At 54.3% G+C, this 21823-nt stretch overlaps 2 protein-coding genes across 3 annotated transcripts; one reads left to right on the forward strand and one right to left on the reverse strand.

Moving 5' to 3' along the window:
* Nucleotides 1-610: 610 nt before the first annotated feature.
* Nucleotides 611-5176, reverse strand: LOC119567462 (killer cell lectin-like receptor subfamily B member 1B allele B). Its single transcript, XM_043529042.1, has 4 exons — nucleotides 5082-5176; nucleotides 4140-4229; nucleotides 3236-3385; nucleotides 611-849 (listed from the first exon to the last, which is right to left on the reverse strand). The coding sequence occupies exons 1-4, from the start codon at nucleotides 5164-5166 to the stop codon at nucleotides 680-682; spliced, it is 495 nt and encodes a 164-aa protein (XP_043384977.1). The 5' UTR covers nucleotides 5167-5176; the 3' UTR covers nucleotides 611-679.
* A 10277-nt stretch (nucleotides 5177-15453) lies between these two features.
* On the forward strand, nucleotides 15454-21525 carry LOC114018479. Of its 2 annotated transcripts, XM_027818173.3 has the most exons (4): nucleotides 15454-15556; nucleotides 18005-18154; nucleotides 18858-19157; nucleotides 19590-21525. In XM_027818173.3, exons 2-4 carry the CDS (start codon nucleotides 18043-18045, stop codon nucleotides 19727-19729), a joined length of 552 nt encoding a protein of 183 aa, XP_027673974.2. In that variant the 5' UTR covers nucleotides 15454-15556; nucleotides 18005-18042; the 3' UTR covers nucleotides 19730-21525. The 2 variants fall into 2 exon arrangements, with proteins under 2 accessions (XP_027673974.2, XP_043384976.1); XM_043529041.1 differs by having other exon boundaries at nucleotides 15502-18154; nucleotides 19590-20862.
* Nucleotides 21526-21823: the final 298 nt, after the last annotated feature.

Genomic DNA, 21823 nt, shown 5'->3' on the forward strand with positions numbered 1-21823 from the left:
CTCTGATCTCTGCCTATAAAGGGCAGGGCTCTGCACTGGTGTCTCTGCCCTGGGGAAGAACGGGTCTGTCATGAGCCCACTGGAGTGTGGGGGAGAGAGATCAAAGAGCCGAGCTGTTCTCTCTCTGGCCAGGCGCAATCCCCAGGAACCATTCCTGATGAGACAAACTGCGAACAGTGACATACACTCTCGCTCACCACCGTGCTAAGCCTCAGGAAGATACAAATAATCTTTTTATCAGTCATAGTTCCCCTCCCCACTCTGAAGTCTGGGATACAGATATGGGGACCCACATGAAAGACCCCCTAAGCTTATATACTACCAGCTTAGGTTAAAAACTTCCCCAAGGCATAAATTCCTTTCCTTGTCCTTGCTGCCACCACCAAGCGATTTACACAAAATTCAGGTAAGGGTCACTTAGCCCTGGTCTACACTAGGACTTTAGGTCGAATTTAGCAGCGTTAAATCGATGTAAACCTGCACCCGTCCACACGATGAAGCCCTTTTTTTCGACTTAAAGGGCTCTTAAAATCGATTTCCTTACTCCACCCCTGACAAGTGGATTAGCTTAAATCGGCCTTGCCGGGTCGAATTTGGGGTACTGTGGACACAATTCGATGGTATTGGCCTCCGGGAGCTATCCCAGAGTGCTCCATTGTGACCGCTCTGGACAGCACTCTCAACTCAGATGCACTGGCCAGGTAGACAGGAAAAGAACCAGCAGCTGGGAGCCACTCGCTGAGCAGTCGGCGCGGCTCTCGCTCCACGTTTTCCCTCCTCCGGAGACCCAGTAGCACTTGTCCCCACGCAGCTGCCAGTCCGTGGGGCAGAGTTTGCACCCGGAGCCGCCTACAGGGATACAGGATTCATTAATGCTCTGAGCCCTCTGGGCCTCGTTCCTGGCTACTCCCTTCCTGCGACTGGGGCAGGAACGGGATTCAAATAGGTTTGAGTCCCCTTTGTGCTCCTGAAATCTGGGGCTGGGCCAGGCCCTGCCTGGCTCCCGGTATCAGTTACAGCAGCCTCAGAGCTGCTCTGCCTTATCCATTGCTCCCAGATGGGCCCTGGGAAGCAGAGAAGACCCACAGCGCACTGCACTCTAGCCACACTACCAATCTGCCCCCCATTGTGGGGGTTGGGAACAGGGTGGGTGAGGGCCCTTACCCCAGCTTCACATTAGCCGGAGAGGCCCCCCCAGGACAGGGGAGATTCTCAGGGGCCAATGTACCCACTTTATGACCCCTTTACACTGCCAGAATGGCCTAGTAGGGTCTTGGAGTAACTGGGGGGAAGGGGTGGTGTTAAACTGGGAACAGGAGGGGAGGCTGGGACCCAGAGATGAATGGGAGGGGACATTGGGCCCAGATGTCAGGGAACTGGAGAGGATGGGACCGTAAGACAATCTCACTAATAAGATGTGAAACCCGCCCACACACACTGAAAAAAATTGGACAGCTTTGTATTATGTTGCTATTAAAATCTTCATGGCAGGGTATTAACCTGAATGGCCAGTAGATGTCGCTGCCCCGTGCCCAGTCCCACCTGAGGGAGGGACATTCATATCCTGGCACTGAGTGTGAAACCCCCCCAGAACCACTGACAAAAATTGGACACCCTTATATTACGTTGTGTCAAGTGTCAGGGGGTCGCCGTGTTAGTCTGTATCCACAGAAACAATGCGGAGTCCGGTGGCACCTTAAAGACTAACAGATTTATTTGGGCATAAGCTTTGTGGGGAAAAACCCACTTCTTCAGAGGCACGGAGTGAAAATTACAGAGGCAGGCATTACTATACTGACACATGAAGAGAAGGGAGTTACCTCACAAGTGGAGAACCAGTGTGGACAGGGCCAATTCGATCAGGGCGGATGTGGTCCACTCCCAATAATTGATGCGGAGGTGTCAGTTCCAGGAGAGGGAGAGTTCCTTTTGTAGTGAGCCAGCCACTCCCAGTCCCGATTCAAGCCCAAATTAATGGTGTTAAATTTGCAAATGAATTTTAGCTCTGCAGTTTCTCTTTGAAGTCTGTTTCTGAAGGGTTTTTGTTGCAGGATGGCTACTTTGAAATCTGTTATCGAATGTCTAGGGAGATTGAAGTGTTCTCCTGCTGGCTTTTGCATGTTACCGTTCCTGATGTCCGATGTGTGTCCATTTATTCTTTTACATAGACACTATCCGGTTTGGCCAATGTACATGGCAGAGGGGCATAGCTGGCACATGATGGCATATATCACATTGGTAGATGTGCAGGTGAATGAGACTCTGATGGTGTGGCTGATGGGGTTGGGGTCTCTGATGATGTCACTAGAGTAGATATGGGGACAGAGTAGGCAACAAGATTTGTTACAGGGATTGGTTCCTGGATTAGTGTTTCTGTGGTGTGGTGTGTAGTTGCTGGTGAGTATTTGCTTCAGGTTGGGGGGCTGTCTGTAAATGGGGACTGGCCTGTCTCCCAAGGTCTGTGAGAGTGAGGGATCATTTTCCAGGATAGGTTGTAGATCGTTGATGATGTGCTGGAGAGGTGTTAGCTGGGGGCTGTATGTGATGGCCAGTGATGTTCTGTTATTTTCCTTGTTGGGCCTGTCCTGTAGTAGGTGACTTCTGGGCACCCGTCTCGCGGTGTCAATCTGTTTCCTCACTTCCCCAGGTGGGTATTGTAGTTGTAAGAACGCTTCATAAAGATCTTGTAGGTGTTTGTCTCTATCTGAGGGATTGGAGCAAATGCGGTTGTATCTTAGGGCTTGGCTCAATTGGGTTGTATCAGACAGGGCCTGATCGAATTGGCCCTGTCAACACTGGCTCTCCACTTGTGAGGTAACTCCCTTCTCTTCGTGTGTCAGTATAATAATGCCTGCATCTGTAATGTTCACTCCATGCATCTGAAGAAGTGGGTTTTTTACCCATGAAAGCTTTGGCCCAAATAAATCTGTTCGTCTTTAAAGTGCCACCGGACTCCTTGTTGTTTTTTTCTATTACATTGTTATTAAAATCTTCGTGGCTGTGTATTAACCTGAACGGCCAGTAGATGTTGCTGCCCCGTGCCCAGTCCCCGCTGAGGAAGTCCATTCATCTTCCTCGCCTGGCACCCAGCGGGGCTGGTGGCTAGATCGGTGCAGCCAGCAGGGGGCGGCGTGTCCCTGCCCTGCAGGATCCCCACGGGCTAGGACGGCAGCTGGGTTTCCACTGGCCGTGGCCGGGGCGGAGGGCGGCTCAGAGACACACGAGCTGGGGTTACCTGCTGGGCCGGTCGGGGCCGCGTGACACAGCTGGGATCGGAAACGCTCCAGGCGGGCGCTGCATTCTGCCGTGCTGGGGTCTCTGCTCCCGGCTCCGTCGCTCCCAGGGGCTGCCGGGGTCTGTCCCTTCTCAGACAGAAAGTGGGAAACTGCAAAGCAGCGTCGGTGGGAGTGAGGGCGCCCGGTCAATGTTGTGGGGGTTGCTGGTAAAAGCACCAGCACAGAGCCCTGCAGAGACACAGGGCCTGCCCCAGAGCCTGTTCTGCCCCATCGCCACTGACTCCATTGGGCTTGGGAGAAGCCCCAAAGGGACACGGTCTGAAAAAGTGTCTGGGATTGAAAATCACTGAGAATCCGGTGCCTAAATCCCTTGGGCTTCTTTGCAAACCCAGATCGTGTTTCCGCCCATTCTCACCCTCAAAACACCCCCCAAAACAGGCTGCATGGGGATGGCCAGACTGAATCAGACCTGGGGCCCATCTCACCCGGGAGCCCACCTCCAAGGCTGGACAGCCCCAGCTACTTCTGAGCAAGGAGCAAGACAGCCCCTAACGGACAATGATAACTTGTCCCCCAACTTAGACCCTTCCTGCCCATCACTTAGAGGCTTATTGATGCCCTGAAGCAGGAGGGTTTATAGCCCCTGCTAAAGCACTTGGGTACTTCCTGGCCCTCTGGCTGGTCTCGTTCCTCATATATGTGTCCTGATCCTTCACTGAGCCCTGCTAAGCTCATGGCGCCAGTGAGATCATGTGGCAGTGAGTTCCACAGGCTCATTGTGACTGAACATCCATTTTAAATTTGCCACCTCTCAATGTTACTGGCCGCCCCTCCCCCAGTGTCTCATCCACGCTGCCGACTGACGCACCCGGACAGATAAAGCTACAGCCCTTGGTGACTCACCACAAACTGCCAGCAAGAGCAGAGCCACTGCCAGGATGAGATTCCCAGCCCCTAGAGCGACCTGAAGCCAGCCAGGACACTGACGGGAACCTGTAAGGAAACACAAGCAGAGCCAGGCTGAATTAAGGCCCCAGCTCCAGGAGTCAAGTGATTGTACCAGAGTCTCAGCTTTCATTTCAAAGAGAAAGGCAGTTTTCCACCCTCACAGAAGGGGAGAAAAGATTGAAAATGTGACCCCCAAGTGTTACTGATACAGCAACACTGCCTGAGTTTGGAGAGAGCCTGCACCAATTGCTCTGAAAGCAGGACACTGCTCCATGAATTGCAAAAACCCCTGTTTTCAAAGCTCTGCAAACCCCACCAGATATGCACAGGAAACGAGGTCTAGTAGGTTGGAGCAGTAGGGCTGGGAGCCAGGACTCCTGGTTTCTAGCCCCTACCCTTGGAAGGGAGTGAGGGTTAATGGGTTAGAGCAGCGGGGCCTGGGGGCCAGGATGCCTGGGTTCTATTGCTGGCTCTGGGAGGGGAGTGGGGTTTAGTGGTTGGAGCAGGATGTGTCTGGGAGCTAGGACTCCTATGTTAAAGCCTCAAACCTGGCAGGGCAGTGGGGTCTAGTGGATCAGAGCGGGGCGGGCTGGGAGCCAGGACGCCTAGGCTGTATTCCTATCTCGGGGAGGGGAATGGGGTCTAGTGAGTGTGTCCTTGTGAAAGATTTTCTCCCTTATCTGTGCCTCAGTTTCCCCCTTTTGACCCACCTTTTTGGCTTCCAGAGGGGAAAGCTCCCCATGAGCGCTCTCACTCTTGCTCTGTCACTTTGTGGATCCCCCACACTATTTACCTCTGTCCGGGGCGCTACTCCCCCCCCACCCCTGATATAACCACATAGCCAGACTCTGCCGGCCCCTGGCCCGTCTCTGGGGAGGAGGGGGTTGAAATCGCTACCTTGGTTCCCGGGTGGGGACGGGCCTCCCGAGCCGCCCCGCTTGGGCCGCAGGTTCAAGGCCGTGTAGCCCTCCTCGTCCTCCATCGTGCCCGAGTGAGAGGAGACGGCGAAGGCGCGGGCAGGGGGTTGGGGGGCTGGGCTGTGAGATCGCACAGGAAGCTGAGCCGCTGGGCTGCAGCCGCGTGGTTTGAGGGGCCACGGTCAGAGGCTCCGGCCTGAATTTCCTCTCTCTGCTCTGGCAGATGTTGGCTCTGTCACACGAAAGCTCCCAGCCAGCCCCGGACACCCCCCGTCCTCCACTCCCTGAGGGGGATCAGCTGGCCAGACACCAGGGTGAGGGGCGCAGTGTCAAAAATCTGAGCTCTAGGGTCAGAGCCTCAGCAGGTGCCGCTCAGAATCAGTCCCAATGATCGACCCCCCAGCCCAGGATCGGGCCCAGCATGTGTGAGAGCGAGTCGATTTCCACAGGGCTCGACCCCAGCCCAGGATCGGACCCAGCGAGTGCCTGAAAACTCGTTATAGCCAGAGGAAAACAGCTCAGAGGGCCGGGGTGAGACCGATCCCCTCTCTGGGCCTGCAGTTCCCGCTGCGCCCCTAGGTGGCAGCCAGCCGTCGGGAAGGGGAGAGCACGGGGTGTGCGGCTCTGGTGTGACCATTTGCCGGGGATCCCAGCGCCAAACGCCCCCCGGCCGGTCGGGGGGGGCCATGATACCTCCCTGTGTCACCAAGCAGGGGGGTGAAATGACCAGGGCCAGAATAGCCCATAGTCAGGCTGTGCCCCTCACCCTGGCATCAGGGCGGCTGCAGCTGCATTAGGGTGGAACGGGGGCGGCCATCACTGTCTGTGACCAGCCCCTGCCTGCCCGAGCCGACCTCTGCAACAGCTGCGAGCCCCTGAGGCCGGACGCTCTGACCAGCATCCCTCCCCCCCGCCCCCCCAGCTGCAGCTTCCTGTGTGATCGCACACCACAGCCCCTCACTGCCCTCCCCCCAGCACCTGCCCCACAACTCCTGACTGCGCCCCCCCTCCCCCCCGCCATCTCCTCTCTCTCCGGCACAATGCAGGAACAGGAGGGCTCCCCAGCACTGAACCTGTGGCCCCAGAAGGGGCGCGTGGGTGTCCCGTCCCCAGCCCGGAACCAAGGTACCAAAATCCACCCCCCTCGCCCACACGGGCTCTGTGTCACAGCCCAGGGGGCAGGGTGGTGGCTGCCACCCCAGGGCGGGGAACGGGGGGGAGAATCTGGACGGAGCCGGGATCGCACTGGAGATGGGCCGGACTGGGCCGGGGGAGGGGGAGCGGCTGATTCCACAGACCCCTGCCCATGGGAGTAACCTGACTCCAGATCCCTGCTGGGGGGAACCGGCCGTAGCCCCACTGGGGTCAATGGGGCCCGATCCCCGCTGGGGGGAACTGGCCGTAGCCCCGCTGGGGTCACCGCTCTGTGCGTCAGCTGACAGAACGGCGCACTGGGCTGATTTACACCAGCTGAGGATCTGCCCCCCTGAGGGCAGAATCAGGCCCCGACGTTGCCAGTGACATTTGTGCCCCCGACCCTTCTGTCCCGCAGAGTCTCCCCCGGTCCACAAGGCTCCGGGCGGGCGGCTCCGGCTGGGATCGTGCTGAGCCGGGTGGGGAAGTGCCTGGGATAGACCCCACGCCAAACTCCCTGCGGCTGGGGCCCTCTGCCTAGGATCCTGCCCCTGGGACAGCTCCCGACGGCTCCCTCAGATCGCAAACCCCGCTGCAGGCTGGGATTTTCCAGGAACACATGGGCCAGCACCCGACAGGCCAGAGCCAAAGGCAGCTGTTGTGTGTGTCTGTGTGAGGGCGGGGTGTGTGGAAGAAACCTGGAGTTGGTTGCCAGGCCTTGAGCCCATCTCTAGCTCTGGGGGAAACTGAGTCACGCCGATGCAAACTCAGCTGGGGTTTGGCAGAACAGAAGTGCCACCTAGTGGCCAGTGTGGGGACTCATGGGGCGAGAAAACAGCTTTACAAACAGCCTGGAGTCTGGGCAGGTAGCCCGAACACCCGCGCTTCTCCCAGGCCTCTGCTGCGCCGGGCGCTGCGCAGACACTGTGAGTCCCCACCCCAGAGTTGACCCTCCAGATAGACAAAGGGTGGATTGGTATCCCCATTACACAGATGGGGAAATGGAGGCACAGAAATTCTCAGACACCGGGGCCACCTAATCCAGTGGGTTTCAACCTTTTTTTCATTTGCGGACCCCTAAAATTTTTTCAAATGGACGTGCAGAGCCCTGGGGAAATCTTACACATCGTCTGCGGCTCCCAGGTTGAAAACCACTGACCTAATTAATCTCTGGCAGGGCTTAACATACAGATTAAGTGATTTTCCCAGGGTGACCCCGGGCAGGCTGTGGCAGAGTTGAGAATTGAACCCGGATCACTGAATGCCAGCGCTTTATGGTCCTCTTCCCGTCCTCTTTTCAGCCCAAATGACCCCAAAGTACAAGGAGCAAGGAGGTCTATAGGAGAGCTATAGAATTCACTGCATCCAGCCCTGAAATGCAGCCCCCTCTGGGGTGGGTTGTGGCAGCTGTTCACCAGCCCACAGCAACGCAACGGTGAAGAGGAATCCTGTATCCGCCTGAACCTGCAGGAGGAATTTCGGGAGGCGGAAAGGAAACCCACCGGCGATTCGCCCCCGGCCCTCAGCACAGCACCCCCTTGTGCCTGCCTCGCTCAGCACTGATCCAGAGGAACTTCCCGTCCAATTAACGCTGGCTCTCCCGTTTCCTCCAGTGGACGGATCCGGGTGCAGATGCTGCCCCCTTAACCGGCTGCTGCCCAGGAGCAAACGCCATCGGTTTTCTCACTGGGTACTGGTGGCGTTTCCCCAGTGCGGCGCTAGGGGGCGCGGTGCTGCAGGGAGCGGGGTGGGGACCCAGTAGGGGAGTGCTCCCGCGCACCGTCCGTGTGGCTCCAGGGCAGCACTAGGGGGCGCTGTGCTGCAGGGAGCGGGGCAGAGGGCTTAGTAGAGGGTGCTCACCCCTCATAGTCAGCACTGGCCCAATGCCCCAGTGTGGGGCCAGGGGGCGCTGTGCTGCAGTGAGCAAAGGGGAGTCCTGGGGGGGGGGGCACCCCCTTGCGCTCAGTGCTTGCTCCACTGCCCCAGTGGAGCACTAGGGGGCGCTGTTCTACAAGGCTCAGGGTGGTGGAGCTCAGTAGGGGGCGCTCTCCCCTCGCACTCAATGCAGGTCCCAATGCCCGATCTCTGGAGATTGAGGGCTGGATTATAGCTGGGGAAAGGCTCTGGTGTGTCTACAAACCGGTGCGTCTACACACAAGTACTGATGGCTCGTCCCGATTTTACTGGCATCGCTCTGCTGCTATAACTCCCCACACAGATGGATACGCTGATCCCGACGTAAGAGCGACTTGTTATGATTTAGCTCCGACTCGGGGTCCCGAACCAAAAGGGGGTCGCAAGGCTACTGTAGCCGGGTCGTGAGAGTTACCACACATCGTAAATCTGGGTTTTCCCGGATACGGCCTCTTTTTTGCTCCTCTGATCTCCCTCCAGGTGGACAAATGTCCGTGATTTGGTATTGTCACCCTTACTTCTGCGCTGCCTTCAGAGCTGGGCGGCCGGAGAGCGGTGGCTGCTGGCCGGGCGGCCGGCAGGGCCGCCACCAGCTCTCACGCTTTGTGTGGGTGGCTGGGGGAGTCGTCACAGGGGGAAAAAAAATTTCTCCTGCTACAGGCTACAGCTGTGGGCTGTTAAAGAGGAATCGGGCTCGGGCTGACACCTGCCCTGGCGACATCAACTGGATTTGCCAGAAAGAAGCCGTGCAGCTCTAACCCCTGCCGTGAATGCTCTGTGCTTGCGTTTGAGTCCGGTCCTGGGCTGGCAAGGAGCCGAGGGTGACCGTCACAAACTGAATTCGAGCCCACAGTGCAGCGCAAAAGGCGAACGGCGTTCTGAAGGCCAGAGGAGAGCAACAAAAGCGATAGATGGTTTAGAAAACCTGACCTAGGAGGAAAGGTTAAAAATGACCATGTTTGGTCTAGAGAAGGGAGGATTTAGGCTGGTAAATTTGTTAAGGGCTGTTAATCAGAGGACGGGGATCAATTGTTCTCCAGGGCCACTGAAGGCAGGACAAGAAGCAATGGGCTTAATCTGCAGCAAGGGAGATTCAGGGTCAACATTAGGAAAAACTTTCTAATTCTAAGGACCTCTCGTGAGCTTATGCTCAAATAAACTGGTTAGTGTCTAAGGTGCCACAAGTCCTCCTTTTCTTTTTACTAAGTTCTTGGCCTCTGTGATTTCTTGTGACAGTGAGTTCCACAGTCTCATGACATGTTATGTGTACAGATATTTCCTTTGATCCAGTTTGAACATACTTATGAGTTTCATTGACTGTCTTCTGCTTCTTGGGACAGAGGGAATAATTCCCGACCTCCCTTCTCCATCCCATTTGTTAGACTTTTATCCTGTCCCCTAGTATCCATCTCCTCTCTAAGAGAGCAATCCCAGTCAGTTCAATCTCTCATTGCGGGAGAGTTTTTGCAGGCCATTGATCGTTCTTTCTGCCTGTTTGTTAGAAAAGGGCTGTCATTTTCACCTAGCGACACACAATGGCCGTATGGTAGTGCCTCAGCGATGAAAATGCCACAGACCCTGAATATCTGATCTCAGGGACCCCAGCATAAATCCGGAGTGACCCCGCTGCAGTCAATGGAGTCGGGGCTGGATGCTGACCTCAGTGACCCCAGTATAAACCTGGAGTGACTCTCCGCCCCCTCAGAAAATTAAAGGAATCATGGCTGGATTCTGATCTCCGTGACGCTGGTGTAAAATACAGAGTCACCGCTCTGAAGGTCCACCCGTTTACACCGCTTGGGAATCTAGTCCACTGATTCCAATTTGCGACAGCTGATTCACAGCAGCTGGGGATCCAGCCCCGCTAGGAGCTACGGCCTATTGACACCAGCTGGGGGTGTGGTCCGGGGGGACTGGAACTTGCCCATCTCGCCACCACCCTGCGTGCCCGCCGACTGCCCTGACCGATTACGCAGGACCAGCTGCTCAGCGTGTGACTGAGGTTTGAGGTTGGCCTGGTTGACACCCTCAGTCACAAGACGAGGCATTTCGAGGAGGGCACTGGTGTTTCTGGGAACCCAAACCTCTTTCCTTCGGGGCTCTTTGTGCCCTGAGATCGCCCCTGCCTGCCTCCGGCAGCCACCGCAAGCTGCTTGGCCCAGGCTCCTCAAAGAATTGAGGATCGGGGCCCCTGTGCTGCCCAGCCCTGCAACAACCCATTCCCACCCCGATCTGAAACGGGTTTAGAGGCGGGTCGGACCCGGATATGGAGAAGGAGACCGCTGCCAGTGTAGGTTTGAGCCCAACGCGCTCCCCGCAGGAATGGTGGGGAGTCCTGACCCTGTGTCACCGCTGATATTTCTGCACTGTTGCTGCTGCATTTCCCCGTAGTCACGTTGACACTGTGCCTGGAAACCGTAGCTTCACCAGGAACTTGCACTGCCAAGCCACCGAGAGCTGCAAAGCTTGTGGGGAGGAAGCGAGAAAGGAGATCAAAGAGCCTCATGGCCACAGGTGCTCAGGGCTGCATCCTCCTTCTAGCCATCTGCAGAGGCTTTGCTGAGTCAAAACTCAGACCACCACGTAGCTCCAGGACACGCCAATCAGACCAGGCGGGCATGTCATCCGCTCTCCTCTGGCCAGTGACAACTCCTCCGGAGGATGGGTCAAGGAATCCTGCAGCGATTGGCTAACCTGCCCCCAGGGGAAAATTTCTTCCTGACCACAATATTAAAGAGGTTGAGTTCTGCCCTGAAGCATGAGAGTTATTTAATATTTAATATATATTTTTAATATATTTAACAGTGGGCTCTTCAATCGAGCAGAGAAAGCTCTAACACAATGCAGTGGCTGGAAGTTGAAGCTAGACAAATTCAGGCTGGAAATAAGGTGTAAATTTTTAATGGTGAGAGTAATTAACCATTGGAACAATTTACCAAGGGTTGTGGTGGATTCTCCATCACTGACCATTTGAAAATGAAGACTGGATGTTTTTGTATAAGATCTGCTCATTTGGGCAAGTTCTCTGGCCAGTGTTATCCAGGAAATCAGATTAGATTATCATAATGGTCCCTTCCGGCCTTAGAATCTGTGAATGCGGAGATGGACTGTGGAACTCTCTGCCACAAGATCTCACTGGGGCCACAAGTTAGCAGCGTTTAGAGGAGGATCACACCTTGATCTGGAGAATGAGACTCTCCAGAGTTATAACAGGAAGGGGTTCACAATCGCTGTGGTTGGCAGGGCTATAAACTTTCCTGCATCTGGGCAGAAACCAACCTGTGACCACGAGGTGTCAGGCTGCCAGCCCATAACCCACAGCCACTGAGCTTGACTCACAGTCCCTGGCTTTTCTTTGCATTCACCCTCCCTCTTCCCCTCCTTCCTTCCACTCTCTCTCTGCCTGCCCCAGCTCTGAGGACGAGAAACTGGTGTTTCCTCTATGCCGCGTCCAGCGAGGGCTCACGTGGCGGGTGGCGGTTTGCGTTTCACGCATGCATTTCCCCTTTCCCAGCCGGGCAGACTGACAACCCCACTGAGTCACCCCCCCGGCACCCACTGCACACCCAACTCAGCCAGCCCCGGAGCGGATTGTCCCCTGTTACCCAATTTCTAGAGCCTGAAACGCCCCCAGTCATGGGGCTCCCTTAGGGGGAGGATTTCCCAAGAAACGCCCCCCTCTCTGTCTCCTCCACTTCCCACCACTGGGGTCTCCCCCAGCCCTTCGCCCTCTGGCTCAGGGCCTTCAGCCCATCAACCCAGCTAGGAGATCTCTGGCCGTGTGCCACCAGTGGGAGCCTTGGATCAGACTCTTGGTCTGCAGATCTAAGACAGCCTCAATCCCTTGAGACTGAAACTTGAGAAAATTGAAGAATGGAAGGGGGGAAAAAAGACCAGCCTGAAAACATAAACAAACAAACGAGTGAAAAAAACAAACCAAGCCACCCCCAGTTGTGCCAGGTGCTGCCCAGACACCCAGCGAGAGACAGTCCCTGCCCCAGCTGAGATCAGGGCCCCGTTGTGCCGGGCGCTGCACAGACACACAGCAAGAGACAGTCCCTGCCCCAGCTGAGATCAGGGCCCCGTTGTGCCGGGCGCTGCACAGACACCCAGCGAGAGACAAGCCCTGCCCCAGCTGAGATCAGGGCCCCGTTGTGCCGGGCGCTGCAAAGACACACAGCAAGAGACAAGCCCTGCCCCAGCTGAGATCAGGGCCCCGTTGTGCCGGGCGCTGCAAAGACACACAGCGAGAGACAAGCCCTGCCCCAGCTGAGATCAGGGCCCCGTTGTGCCAGGCAGGCCTGGAGACTGACGTGTGGAATTAATGAAGCTATGCCCTTGGCCTCACTGAAATCTTGCGGCAGAGAGTTCGGCAGGCTACCTGCATGCTTTGAGAGGAAATATTATTTCCTTTGATCTGGTTTCAAGTGCCCTCCTTTCAACACCATCAACTTTCCCCTGGTTCTTGTACCCTGAGACAAGGTGAATCACACAGAACCCTACTGACCTCCCCTAACCCCACCCATTGTTTTGGGACCCTCTGTCATGGTATTTGCCATGATTAAACGGCCCGTGGCTAGCAGAAATCTTCTCCCCATGTTGGGTCTGATAGACTGTGATCAAGCCACCTGTTACCCGGGCTGTGGGTGAGCTAAACAGGTCAAGCGCCGGAAGGCAGCTCTCCCAGACCTCGAGTCCTTTGCGCGGCTCTTATCTGAGCCCTTTCCAACTTAGCAAGAGCCTGTGTGAATGATGGACGCCAGAGAGTCTCCAGTAAGGATCTCCCCAAGGCTGTATACACTGGATCTTGGGGTACCCACCTGGTTAACCCCTGCCTCCAGTGAGAGGGAGTCTTCCTTACAGGAACTGGTGGTCAGTTCCCTAACCCCACCAGCCTTTCAACTTCGCAAACCCTCTGCTCCGGGCTAGGCCAGCCCTGGCTTTGCCTTGGAGGTAACAACAGCTACACCCCAACCCCTGTGTCCCTTTGAAGCGCGCCCCTGTGATATCCAGCCCTGACACCAGGTCCTCACAGAAATCCCAGATCCTCTGCCCCCAAAGCAGCAATGTGCCCCAGTTTGCCTGCTTCACCCTAGCCCGCCGGTCCTGTGAACTACGCAGCCCGAGCGGTGAAACCCACGAAGGTTTATTTCAGAAGGAACGTTTCTGCCACCAACTTTCCAAAGTGTCTTTCCTTAGTGGAACAGCATCAGCAGAGGAGAAGGAGGGTGCCCCTGTGCTAGACTCTCCCGTAGCCCTTAGGGCGCTCCCCTGCAAGGTAGCAGATCCAGGGGTGCCGGAACCGGGGGGGCCAGGGGATCGCCTGTTGGTTCCCTAACCTCACCAGCCTTTCAGCTTCTCAAGCCCCCTCCTCCGGGCTAGGCCAGTCCTGTCTCTGGCTTGCAAGTTAACAATAGGTGGACCCCAGTCCCCGCACCCCTTTGCTGCGCTCCCCTGTGACATCCAGCCCTGACACTGGCTACTCACAGAGATCCCAGCTCCTCTGCCCCCGAAGGAGCAGCGTGCCCCCTCACTTTATGTCACCGCTCCCGTAAACCACACCACGAATCACAAGCGGGTTTGCTTCAGGAAGGACGGCGATTCCACTAGAAACAAGAGCGCGTGATGGAAACACGTGGTTACCACACAAAACCAAAACCACAACACGCAAACCAGGGCCTGCACTAACCTCTAGTTCCCTTCCCCAGCTAAGAAGAAAGGAGAGTCCCCTCCTCCCCGAAGTTCAGTTTATTGCAGAGTTAACTGGCTTCACAGGAACCAGGATCCGATTCTGCCCAAAACACCCCCGTTCATCATGGCACCTCCATGGGTGGGTTCAAAGCGTCCTCTGTGTTATGCTGAAACAGTCTTTTGGCTTCATCCATAGAGCTGGTGATCCCCGGGATGCTGTAATGTTCCTTTTATACCTCCATGTGGTGTTGATTGTTGGCCGTTGCCTTTGATGGTGTTCCCTTGACTGTTCAAGATCTGGGCAAAGGCAGCCAACTGAGCCTGAGATGACATCGCCGGCTAGCCAGGGATGGGTGGCAACTAGCCCCCTGCACTAACAAGCCCTGTAGACACCTTCTAAACTGAAGACCAGTTACAATGTTCCTTAAAAGCTACCTGTGCGCACATCACTCTATGATCCTGAACACGGCTAATTTCAGTAGAGACCTTATATGTTACACTTGATGGACAAACACCCGGTGAGCAAGGCATTTGATGGAGTGAGTTTGTCGGGTCTGAGACGATCATTGCTTGCTTTGCCAAGAGGCCTTTGTGTCACTGACACCACCTCCCTATGCCTGCTTTCAGCCACAACGTCGCGGACTGAAGTGCAGATGTAAGAGGTTGGGATGAGATCTAAAACCCGCATGCTTCAGGGCATCGCTCAAGCGCTTTCATACAGCGGTCAGGAAGAAATGTTCCCTGGGGGCTGTGTCATGGAGGTCACTCACCGTTCGGGTGCCTCCTGCTGGCCTCTCTGGGGATTAGCTCTTGCCAGACCTGAGGCTCCCTTCTGACACTCGTCCGCACACCCAGCCACCTCTCCCTGCGACTCAGGGTTCTCGTTCTTCATGGCTTGGCCCTCTGACTAGGTCACTATAGTCCTCACCTTCTGGCATCCCAACTTCCCACTGGACAACTGTCCTAGACAGCCTTCTGCCCCACTGCCTGGTCTGTACCACTTCCCCTGTGGCTGGTAGGGGAACACGTGCCCACCCTTTACGCCAAGTTCCAGTCCAGAGACCTTACAGACAGCAGCCAAGGTCTGCACAGCCCCTTACCTTGTTACGGTTTCCCCAGGCTGCTTCCTACTTTGCCTCTATCAGGCTCTTTCTCCACCCTCCTCTGGGTACGTCCTTCCCTCAGGGCCAGGACCCCAGGGCTTCTCTTCTCCCCCTGGTTCCTCGTCTCCCAGTCCATGGCTGGAGAATCACCCAAGGCAGCTCCTTCTGCCGCCAGCTTCCTGGCTCTGCCATAGCCCTGCCTGTTCCTTCTCAGCTGGGCTCTATTCCCAAATCAGGGGTTGCTTATCCTGCCTCATTCCCTCTCAAGTTAATCAGCCCCCTTCTCAGCCTCCTTTACCCCATCCCAGTGGGTCTGGGGTGAACATCCCGTCATGGGCAAGTTATCTAGTCACTGCGTGGTGCCTTGAGCAACGCTGAGGGCCTTTGTGGTTTCTGGGATGTTTGATCTCCTTCTTCCCCACCAGCTCCTCAGTACGTGGTGGTTTTGCAGCACCGGCTCATTGCAGAACTGCGGTTTGCGAGCGGAGCAGCAACGTGACGAAGGGGAAAATCCGCCGCTGGGAGCATAAATAGGTCAGCTCCCACGGCAGAGCCTGGACCCAGAATTGTGCCAGCAGGCCGAGGGCTGGGATCAAGCCTGATCGCTGAGCAGGTGAGTAGCTACGTGGCGGAGGCTGGATGTCTTTGGAGATCAGCTGCCTTCCCACTTGTTCCATTGCTAGGTCCTGCTTGGAGCGTCCCCTTGCAGAATCCAGGGAGGTTGTTGTCCCCGCTCTCAGGGATTAACTGTATCCACCTTCCCCATCTGGGGATGGCAGGGAAGAGTCCAATTCCCAGGTACGCCGGGTTCATCTCTCTGGCACACATCCAAGGCATTGCTTTGACGAGGGTGTCTCTCAACTCCTGTCTGCCTGTATTTCCTCCCTGATGTCAGGGATGGCTTTCTGTGCAAAGTCTCCCCCTTCCTCCCCACTCCCGACCCCGATTCTAGAAAAGCAGCTTTGTCAGGAAACCTTGCTCCGATTCCTGATTTGAGTCCGAAGGTACCTTGATTCTGGATAGTACAGGTTCAGAAACTGAGCTGGTCAATTTCTTTGCGATGGGAGCATTCGGTTGAAAAATACAGCGCCCGATTTCATCAGCGTCCGATTGTTTTGTGGGAACACGCTGATTTTGATGGCCTTTTCCACGGGAACAAGTCAAAATGTTTCATTTCAACGTTAGCGAGACAAGGTGGGTGAGCTCATCTCTTTTATCGGACCAACTTCTAGGGCAGACATGGCTACCACAGCATTCCAACGTTATCTCTTTATTTGGGCACGTGTATGATAGCAAAATATTCATTTGCATGTTATTATACTTTAGATATTCTATTTAATATTATGTATAATCTAGTTACTAATAAGTAGGATAGAAAGATCAGAAGATAAAGACAAAATGAGACTTGACAGCAGCTTTCATAGAATATCAGGGTTGGAAGGGACCTCAGGAGGTCATCTAGTCCAACCCCCTGCTCAAAGCAGGACCAATCCCCAATTTTTGCCCCAGATCCCTAAATGGCCTCCTCAAGGATTGAACTCACAACCCTGGGTTTAGCAGGCCAAAGCTCAAACCACAGAGCTATCCCTCCCCCCAGAATAAAACATCTTGACTAGAGCTGGTGAAATTTCTGGGCAAAATATTTTTCTGGTGGACAAAGCAGCTTCGGTGACCCCAAAACATTTAAGGGATTTGCGTCTATTTGGCTAAATTGTGAGGAGGCGGGGGGAGAAAAACCTTCACATTGTTTGAAAAGCATCAAAATGTTTCAGTTGGAGATTTTTTAAATGAAAATTTTTGGCTGCTGGTTTCTTTGGGTTGAAATAACTTTTCATTTAGAAAGTCCCTCTGGCTTTGTTTTGAAAAACCCACCCCTTTAAAAAGCGCCCAAACTGGAACGAAACATTTCGCTTCTGGTCAACCCTAATGTTCCGCTTGCCTCCAGATAATTAGCCACGGTGACTTGATGATGTGCCAGAAATTTTACAAACTGCATTTTTTCATTCAGCCCAAAATAAATCCCCCCTCCCCAGAATTGTCGGCAAGCCGGGGGCGGGGGTGGGGGAGAAATCATTATTTGCCCTGGTCTACTTTTGACCCTTTTGAAACAAAATAATTCGGTGGCCCCGAGCTGAAATAGCTCGGCATTTGCATTTTGCGGGGAAGTTTGGCTTTTTGTTCCAATTCAGAACAATTCCCCTCCCCCCCCCAACCCCCGCAAAATGTTAGGATTTCCCGTGGAATGGAAACACCCCATTCCCAACCAGCTCTAGTGGACTCAGGGCCAGATTCTGACCTCTGTGAATCCAGTGTAAATCCGGAGTGATCCCACTGATATCAATGGAGGCAGGGCCAGATTCTGATCTCAGTGACCCTGGTGTAAATCCAGAGTGACCCCACTGATATCAATGGAGTCAGGGCTGGATTCTGATCTCAGTAACCCCGGTGTAAAGCCCGACAGACACCACTGATATCAATGGAGTCAGGGCCGGATTCTGATCTCAGTGACCCCAGTGTAAAGCCCGACAGACACCACTGATATCAATGGAGTCAGGGCCGGATTCTGATCTCAGTGACCCCAGTGTAAAGCCCGACAGACACCACTGATATCAATGGAGTCAGGGCCAGATTCTGATCTCAGTGACCCCTGTGTAAATCCTGACAGACACCACTGATAGTGATGGCATCTGGGCTATATTCTGATCCCAGGGACTCTGGTGTAAATCCGGAGTGACCCCACTGATGTAGATGGAGTCAGGGCTGGATTCTGATCTCAGTGACCCCGGTGTAAATCCAGAGTGACCCCAATGGAATCAGGGCTCAATTCAGATCGAGGGTCAATGTGGAGTGAAGCTATCTCCCCGCCCGTGGCATTCCCACTCGAGGTTTCCTGTGTATCACTCTATTATCTGTCTCTCACACTCTTCCCATCCCTCACTCCCTGGAGGGTTCCCTCTCTCAACAATCTCCTCTCCCCACGCTCTCTCCTCTCTCTCTGTCAGTCCATCTGCCTCCCACCCCGGCTCGCTCTTTATCCCTCTCACCGGGTTTCCTCTCCCAGGTAAGGCCTCCTCAGACACGCTGACCCTACACGTCTCGATGGCTCCCAGGCTCGCGGGGCATCTCTGGAGGACAGTGGGACACGGTTGCCTTCTCCTCCTGCTGATTTCCAGGGCTGTTACCTCCATCCAATGCCAACCTGAGCCATCAGGTAACCGAGAAGCCAATTGCTCTGTTGAAACTTTCAACCTTCTTCCAGCACATTGATTATTGATGTCACTATCCCATCAACACGGATCGCCAACAGGATCTGAACCTAGGACCTCCGGCAGAGCCTTTTACCACTTGAGCTAAAAGGGCTACTCCATTTGAGAGCAGAAGTAGTAGGTTGTTATCCTCTAGTCTATATGGGACACGCACACTGTAACCTGTGCTAACCCAGTGTGGCCCTCTGGTTCCCTCTAGTGGCTGAACCACATAAAGGATTTGGCGTTACACAGATGGCTCTTTTAGCTCAGGCATTACAGGTGCATGCTCTCCACAGAGCTGAGGAGAGAACCCAGGAGTCCTGGCCCCCAGCCCCCACCTGCTCTAACCTACCAGCCCCCATTTCCCTCCCAGAGCCGGGGAGAGAACCCAGGAGTCCTGGCTCTCAGCCCTCCACCTGCTCTAACCTACCAGACCCTCCACCCCTCCCAGAGCCGGGGAGAGAACCCAGGAGTTCTGACTTCCAGCCCTCCACCTGCTCTAACCACTAGACTCCACTCCCCGCGCAGAGCTGGGGATGGAGCCTGGGGATTCTGAATGCTTAGCCAGTGCTCTGTCTACATCACGTTCCCACTCATAGCCCCACAGCCCTGCCACCTCGTGCTCTCCTCTCTCACACGCCGGCCCCTGTCTGCTCCCCCTTCTAGGCGCTGGCGATTGCCCCCATGCCCACTGTTCTGTGTCCAGGGGCAGCTCCTTGTGCATCCCGCTTCACCTGCCCGCCACCCTGGACCTTTACAAGTGGCATAATTCCACGGGGACATGGGACCACGTCTACACCTTCATCAACGGGACATCACACCAGCTGCTGCGTTCCTTCCGAGTGCGGGTCTCTGTGTCCGGGGGTGACTTCATGGTGCAGGGCGTACACAGCGGGGACGGGGGAGTCTACAGGTTCCAAGATCTGGATGCGACCTGCCTGGCCCGGCTCCATCTGGTGGTGTTGGGTAAATTCAGCCCAGGGGGCGGCTCAGCATCATTGTTTGCTCGGAGGGTTTGGTGAGGGGTGGGGGAATTTTTCATCTCAGTCGGGGGGCGGAGCGACCCAATGCATGCCCCTGAATGAAAACGTAAAATGCCCGTCCCGAAACTTCTGTGAGGGCCAGGGACCGCACTGCCCCATCTCGCAAAGCTACTAGAGCAAACTGACGATGCCTCAAAACTTTTCAGAGAAATGTATCATTGGACAACAGTGATCAGGAACAGGGGGGCCTTGGTCCGAGATGGAATTTCTGGGAGAAGGAGCAAGAACTCAGACTAGCCAATAGGGCTGGAGGTTAGGGCACGCACCATGAGATGCAAATTAACTTTTTCCATAAAAGAACCCCCCCCCCAGTAGCCAGCCTTGGAACAAACTTCCTTCCTCTCTCTGTTTGCAGAACCTGTGGATTGGAGATGGTACCTGCTCCTTCTCATTCCAGTTTCGGCGGTTCTAGCCCTTGTGGGCTGGAAGATAAAAGGATGTGTGAGGGCGAGGATAGCCGTGGGTGACCAAGAAGGTGGAGACAGAAGGCCGTAGATGTGACCAGGGATCCCCCAAAATCATCCTGTCGCTGTTTGTGTGTGTTGGGGACACAGAGGTCTCCCCACCACTCCCTTAATTATCCACACAGCTGAAGGCTGGTCTCCGTAGGAGTTCTACCCGGGTAACACACGCAGTGGTGAATCCACAGCTGTGTGTGCGTAGTCACACACTTCCAGTAGCGCTGGTGCAAGCTGAGCCGTGCCTCCGTGCGTGGTGCATTGCATTGTGGGTAGTTAACCCAGGTGCTCCATGGCCCACTGGGTAAATTTTGCACTAGATTGTGGGATAGTTCCAGGAGGCCAGCGGGGGTTGCCTCCATGCTGTATCCCAGAATTCACCTCGGTAATTTTTGCACTGCATTGTGGGACACTTCTCAGAGGCCCAGAGCACCCGTGAGAAAAGGGATCAAAGGACCACAGTTTCCCCCTGCCCGCCTTCCCCATATCCCAGAATTCACTTGGTGTGCATGACACTTCCAAACTGATCTCTGACCATGGAGCTCCAGGTCCTACTGAAACAGTAAACCAGTGCAGGCATAGTGGAGTGCCCACAGTGTGGTGGTGGTCTCTGGAGTCATGCAAGCCAAAATACCCCTTGGGATGTTGACTCTGAGCCCTAATGATGGTACTTGACAAGTCAACATGCTTAAGGGGTTGGTAAACTTCATTTGAGAGGGAGGCTGACCTTGTGTTACAGGACTGTAGTCTATCCCCAGTTCTGCCATAGCCTCCCCGTGTAACCATGGGTAATTACTGCATTGCTCAGTGCCTCAGTTTCCCCCTCTGTAAAATGAGGATAATAAGCCTTTCATGTATTTAGATGATAAGCCTTGCAGGGTAAAGACTGTCAGTAAGGTTCTAGGGCATCTGGTACAATGGCTGATCTTGGTTGGCGTGACCATAATATAAATAATAAGGGAGAGAGAACATTGTCATCACAGAAGATGCAAATTGCCCCTCAATGGGGCCTGGCCACCACACTGCCCTGCTCAGATCAGCTTGTGATGCAGAGTGTGACGGTCCACTCCATCGGATTTTATGAAAATATGCTAATGAGTGTGAATATAATGTAACTGGAATATGCTTCAGGCAAAAGATTTCTTGTAAGGTATCATTACAAAGCTTATAATCTACTGAGTGCGGTCATCCTATTTGTATGACTGTATCATTCTTGTATCTGAAACTAGAAATATGAAATATAACTCTGAGGTCCTACTGTAATTATGCAAAGTGCGGGCCATTAATGGTGGCTTGGAATCTTGATGACTCCCATTAACCAGGACAATTGACTGTAGATGGCTCTGTTTACTTGCAAGCCTTCCTGTGGGTCAGGCCGGGAAGAATGAAGGCTTCAGGGTCTCACAGGACATGTGACCATGTCACCTGGTACTGGAATCCATCTTAAACCTGGGACTTTTCCATTTAGAAGGAGGGGTGAGGACCCAATGAGACAAAAGATTCCCGCCTTGTGCTAAAGGTATATAAGGGGGTGGAACAGAACAAGGCGGCTGCAGTAATGAGAAATCCCCCAGTTGCCACCTGAGCTGGAACAAGGACTGTACCAGGGGAAAGGACTGGGCCCAGACTAGAAAGGAGTCTAGTCTGTGAAAAAAGCTTATTGGAACATCTCTGAGGGTGAGATTTTATCTGTATTTGGTTTCCTACTGTATTAGGCTTAGACTTGAGTGGTTTTGTTTTATTTTTCTTGGTAACTTACTTTGTTCTGTCTGTTATTACTTGGAACCACTTAAATCCTACTTTTAATACTTAATAAAATCACTTTTGCTTATTAATTGACCGAGAGTAAGTAATTAATGCCTGGGGGAGCAAACAGCTGTGCATATCTCTCTATCAGTATTATAGAGAGCGGACAATTTATGAGTTTACCCTGTATAAGCTTTATGCAGAGTAAAACAGATTTATTGGGGGGTTGGAGCCCATTGGGAACTGGGTATCTGGGTGCTGGAGACAGGAATACCTGCTAAGTGGCTTTCAGTTAAAGCCTGCAGCTTTGGGGGACATGGTTCAGACTTGGGTCTGTGTTTGCAGCAGACTAGCATATCTGGCTCAACAAGGCAGGGTTCTGGAG

The sequence above is a fragment of the Chelonia mydas genome, chromosome 14, assembly GCF_015237465.2.
Source record: "Chelonia mydas isolate rCheMyd1 chromosome 14, rCheMyd1.pri.v2, whole genome shotgun sequence".
Classification (NCBI taxonomy): domain Eukaryota; kingdom Metazoa; phylum Chordata; order Testudines; family Cheloniidae; genus Chelonia; species Chelonia mydas.

Bases quoted from the DNA above. Each gene is read 5' to 3' on its own strand.
- LOC119567462 (XM_043529042.1), bottom strand. From the start codon at position 5,166: ATGGAGGACGAGGAGGGCTACACGGCCTTGAACCTGCGGCCCAAGCGG. The intron at 4,230-5,081 runs GTAGCGATTTCA...GTTTCCTTACAG, and splicing joins GTCCCCACCCGGGAACCAAG to GTTCCCGTCAGTGTCCTGGC. The intron at 850-3,235 runs GTAACCCCAGCT...GTATCCCTGTAG, and splicing joins GGCCCCGACCGGCCCAGCAG to GCGGCTCCGGGTGCAAACTC.
- LOC114018479 (XM_027818173.3), top strand. From the start codon at position 18,043: ATGGCTCCCAGGCTCGCGGGGCATCTCTGGAGGACAGTGGGACACGGT. The intron at 18,155-18,857 runs GTAACCGAGAAG...TCCCCCTTCTAG, and splicing joins ATGCCAACCTGAGCCATCAG to GCGCTGGCGATTGCCCCCAT. The intron at 19,158-19,589 runs GTAAATTCAGCC...CTCTGTTTGCAG, and splicing joins GCTCCATCTGGTGGTGTTGG to AACCTGTGGATTGGAGATGG.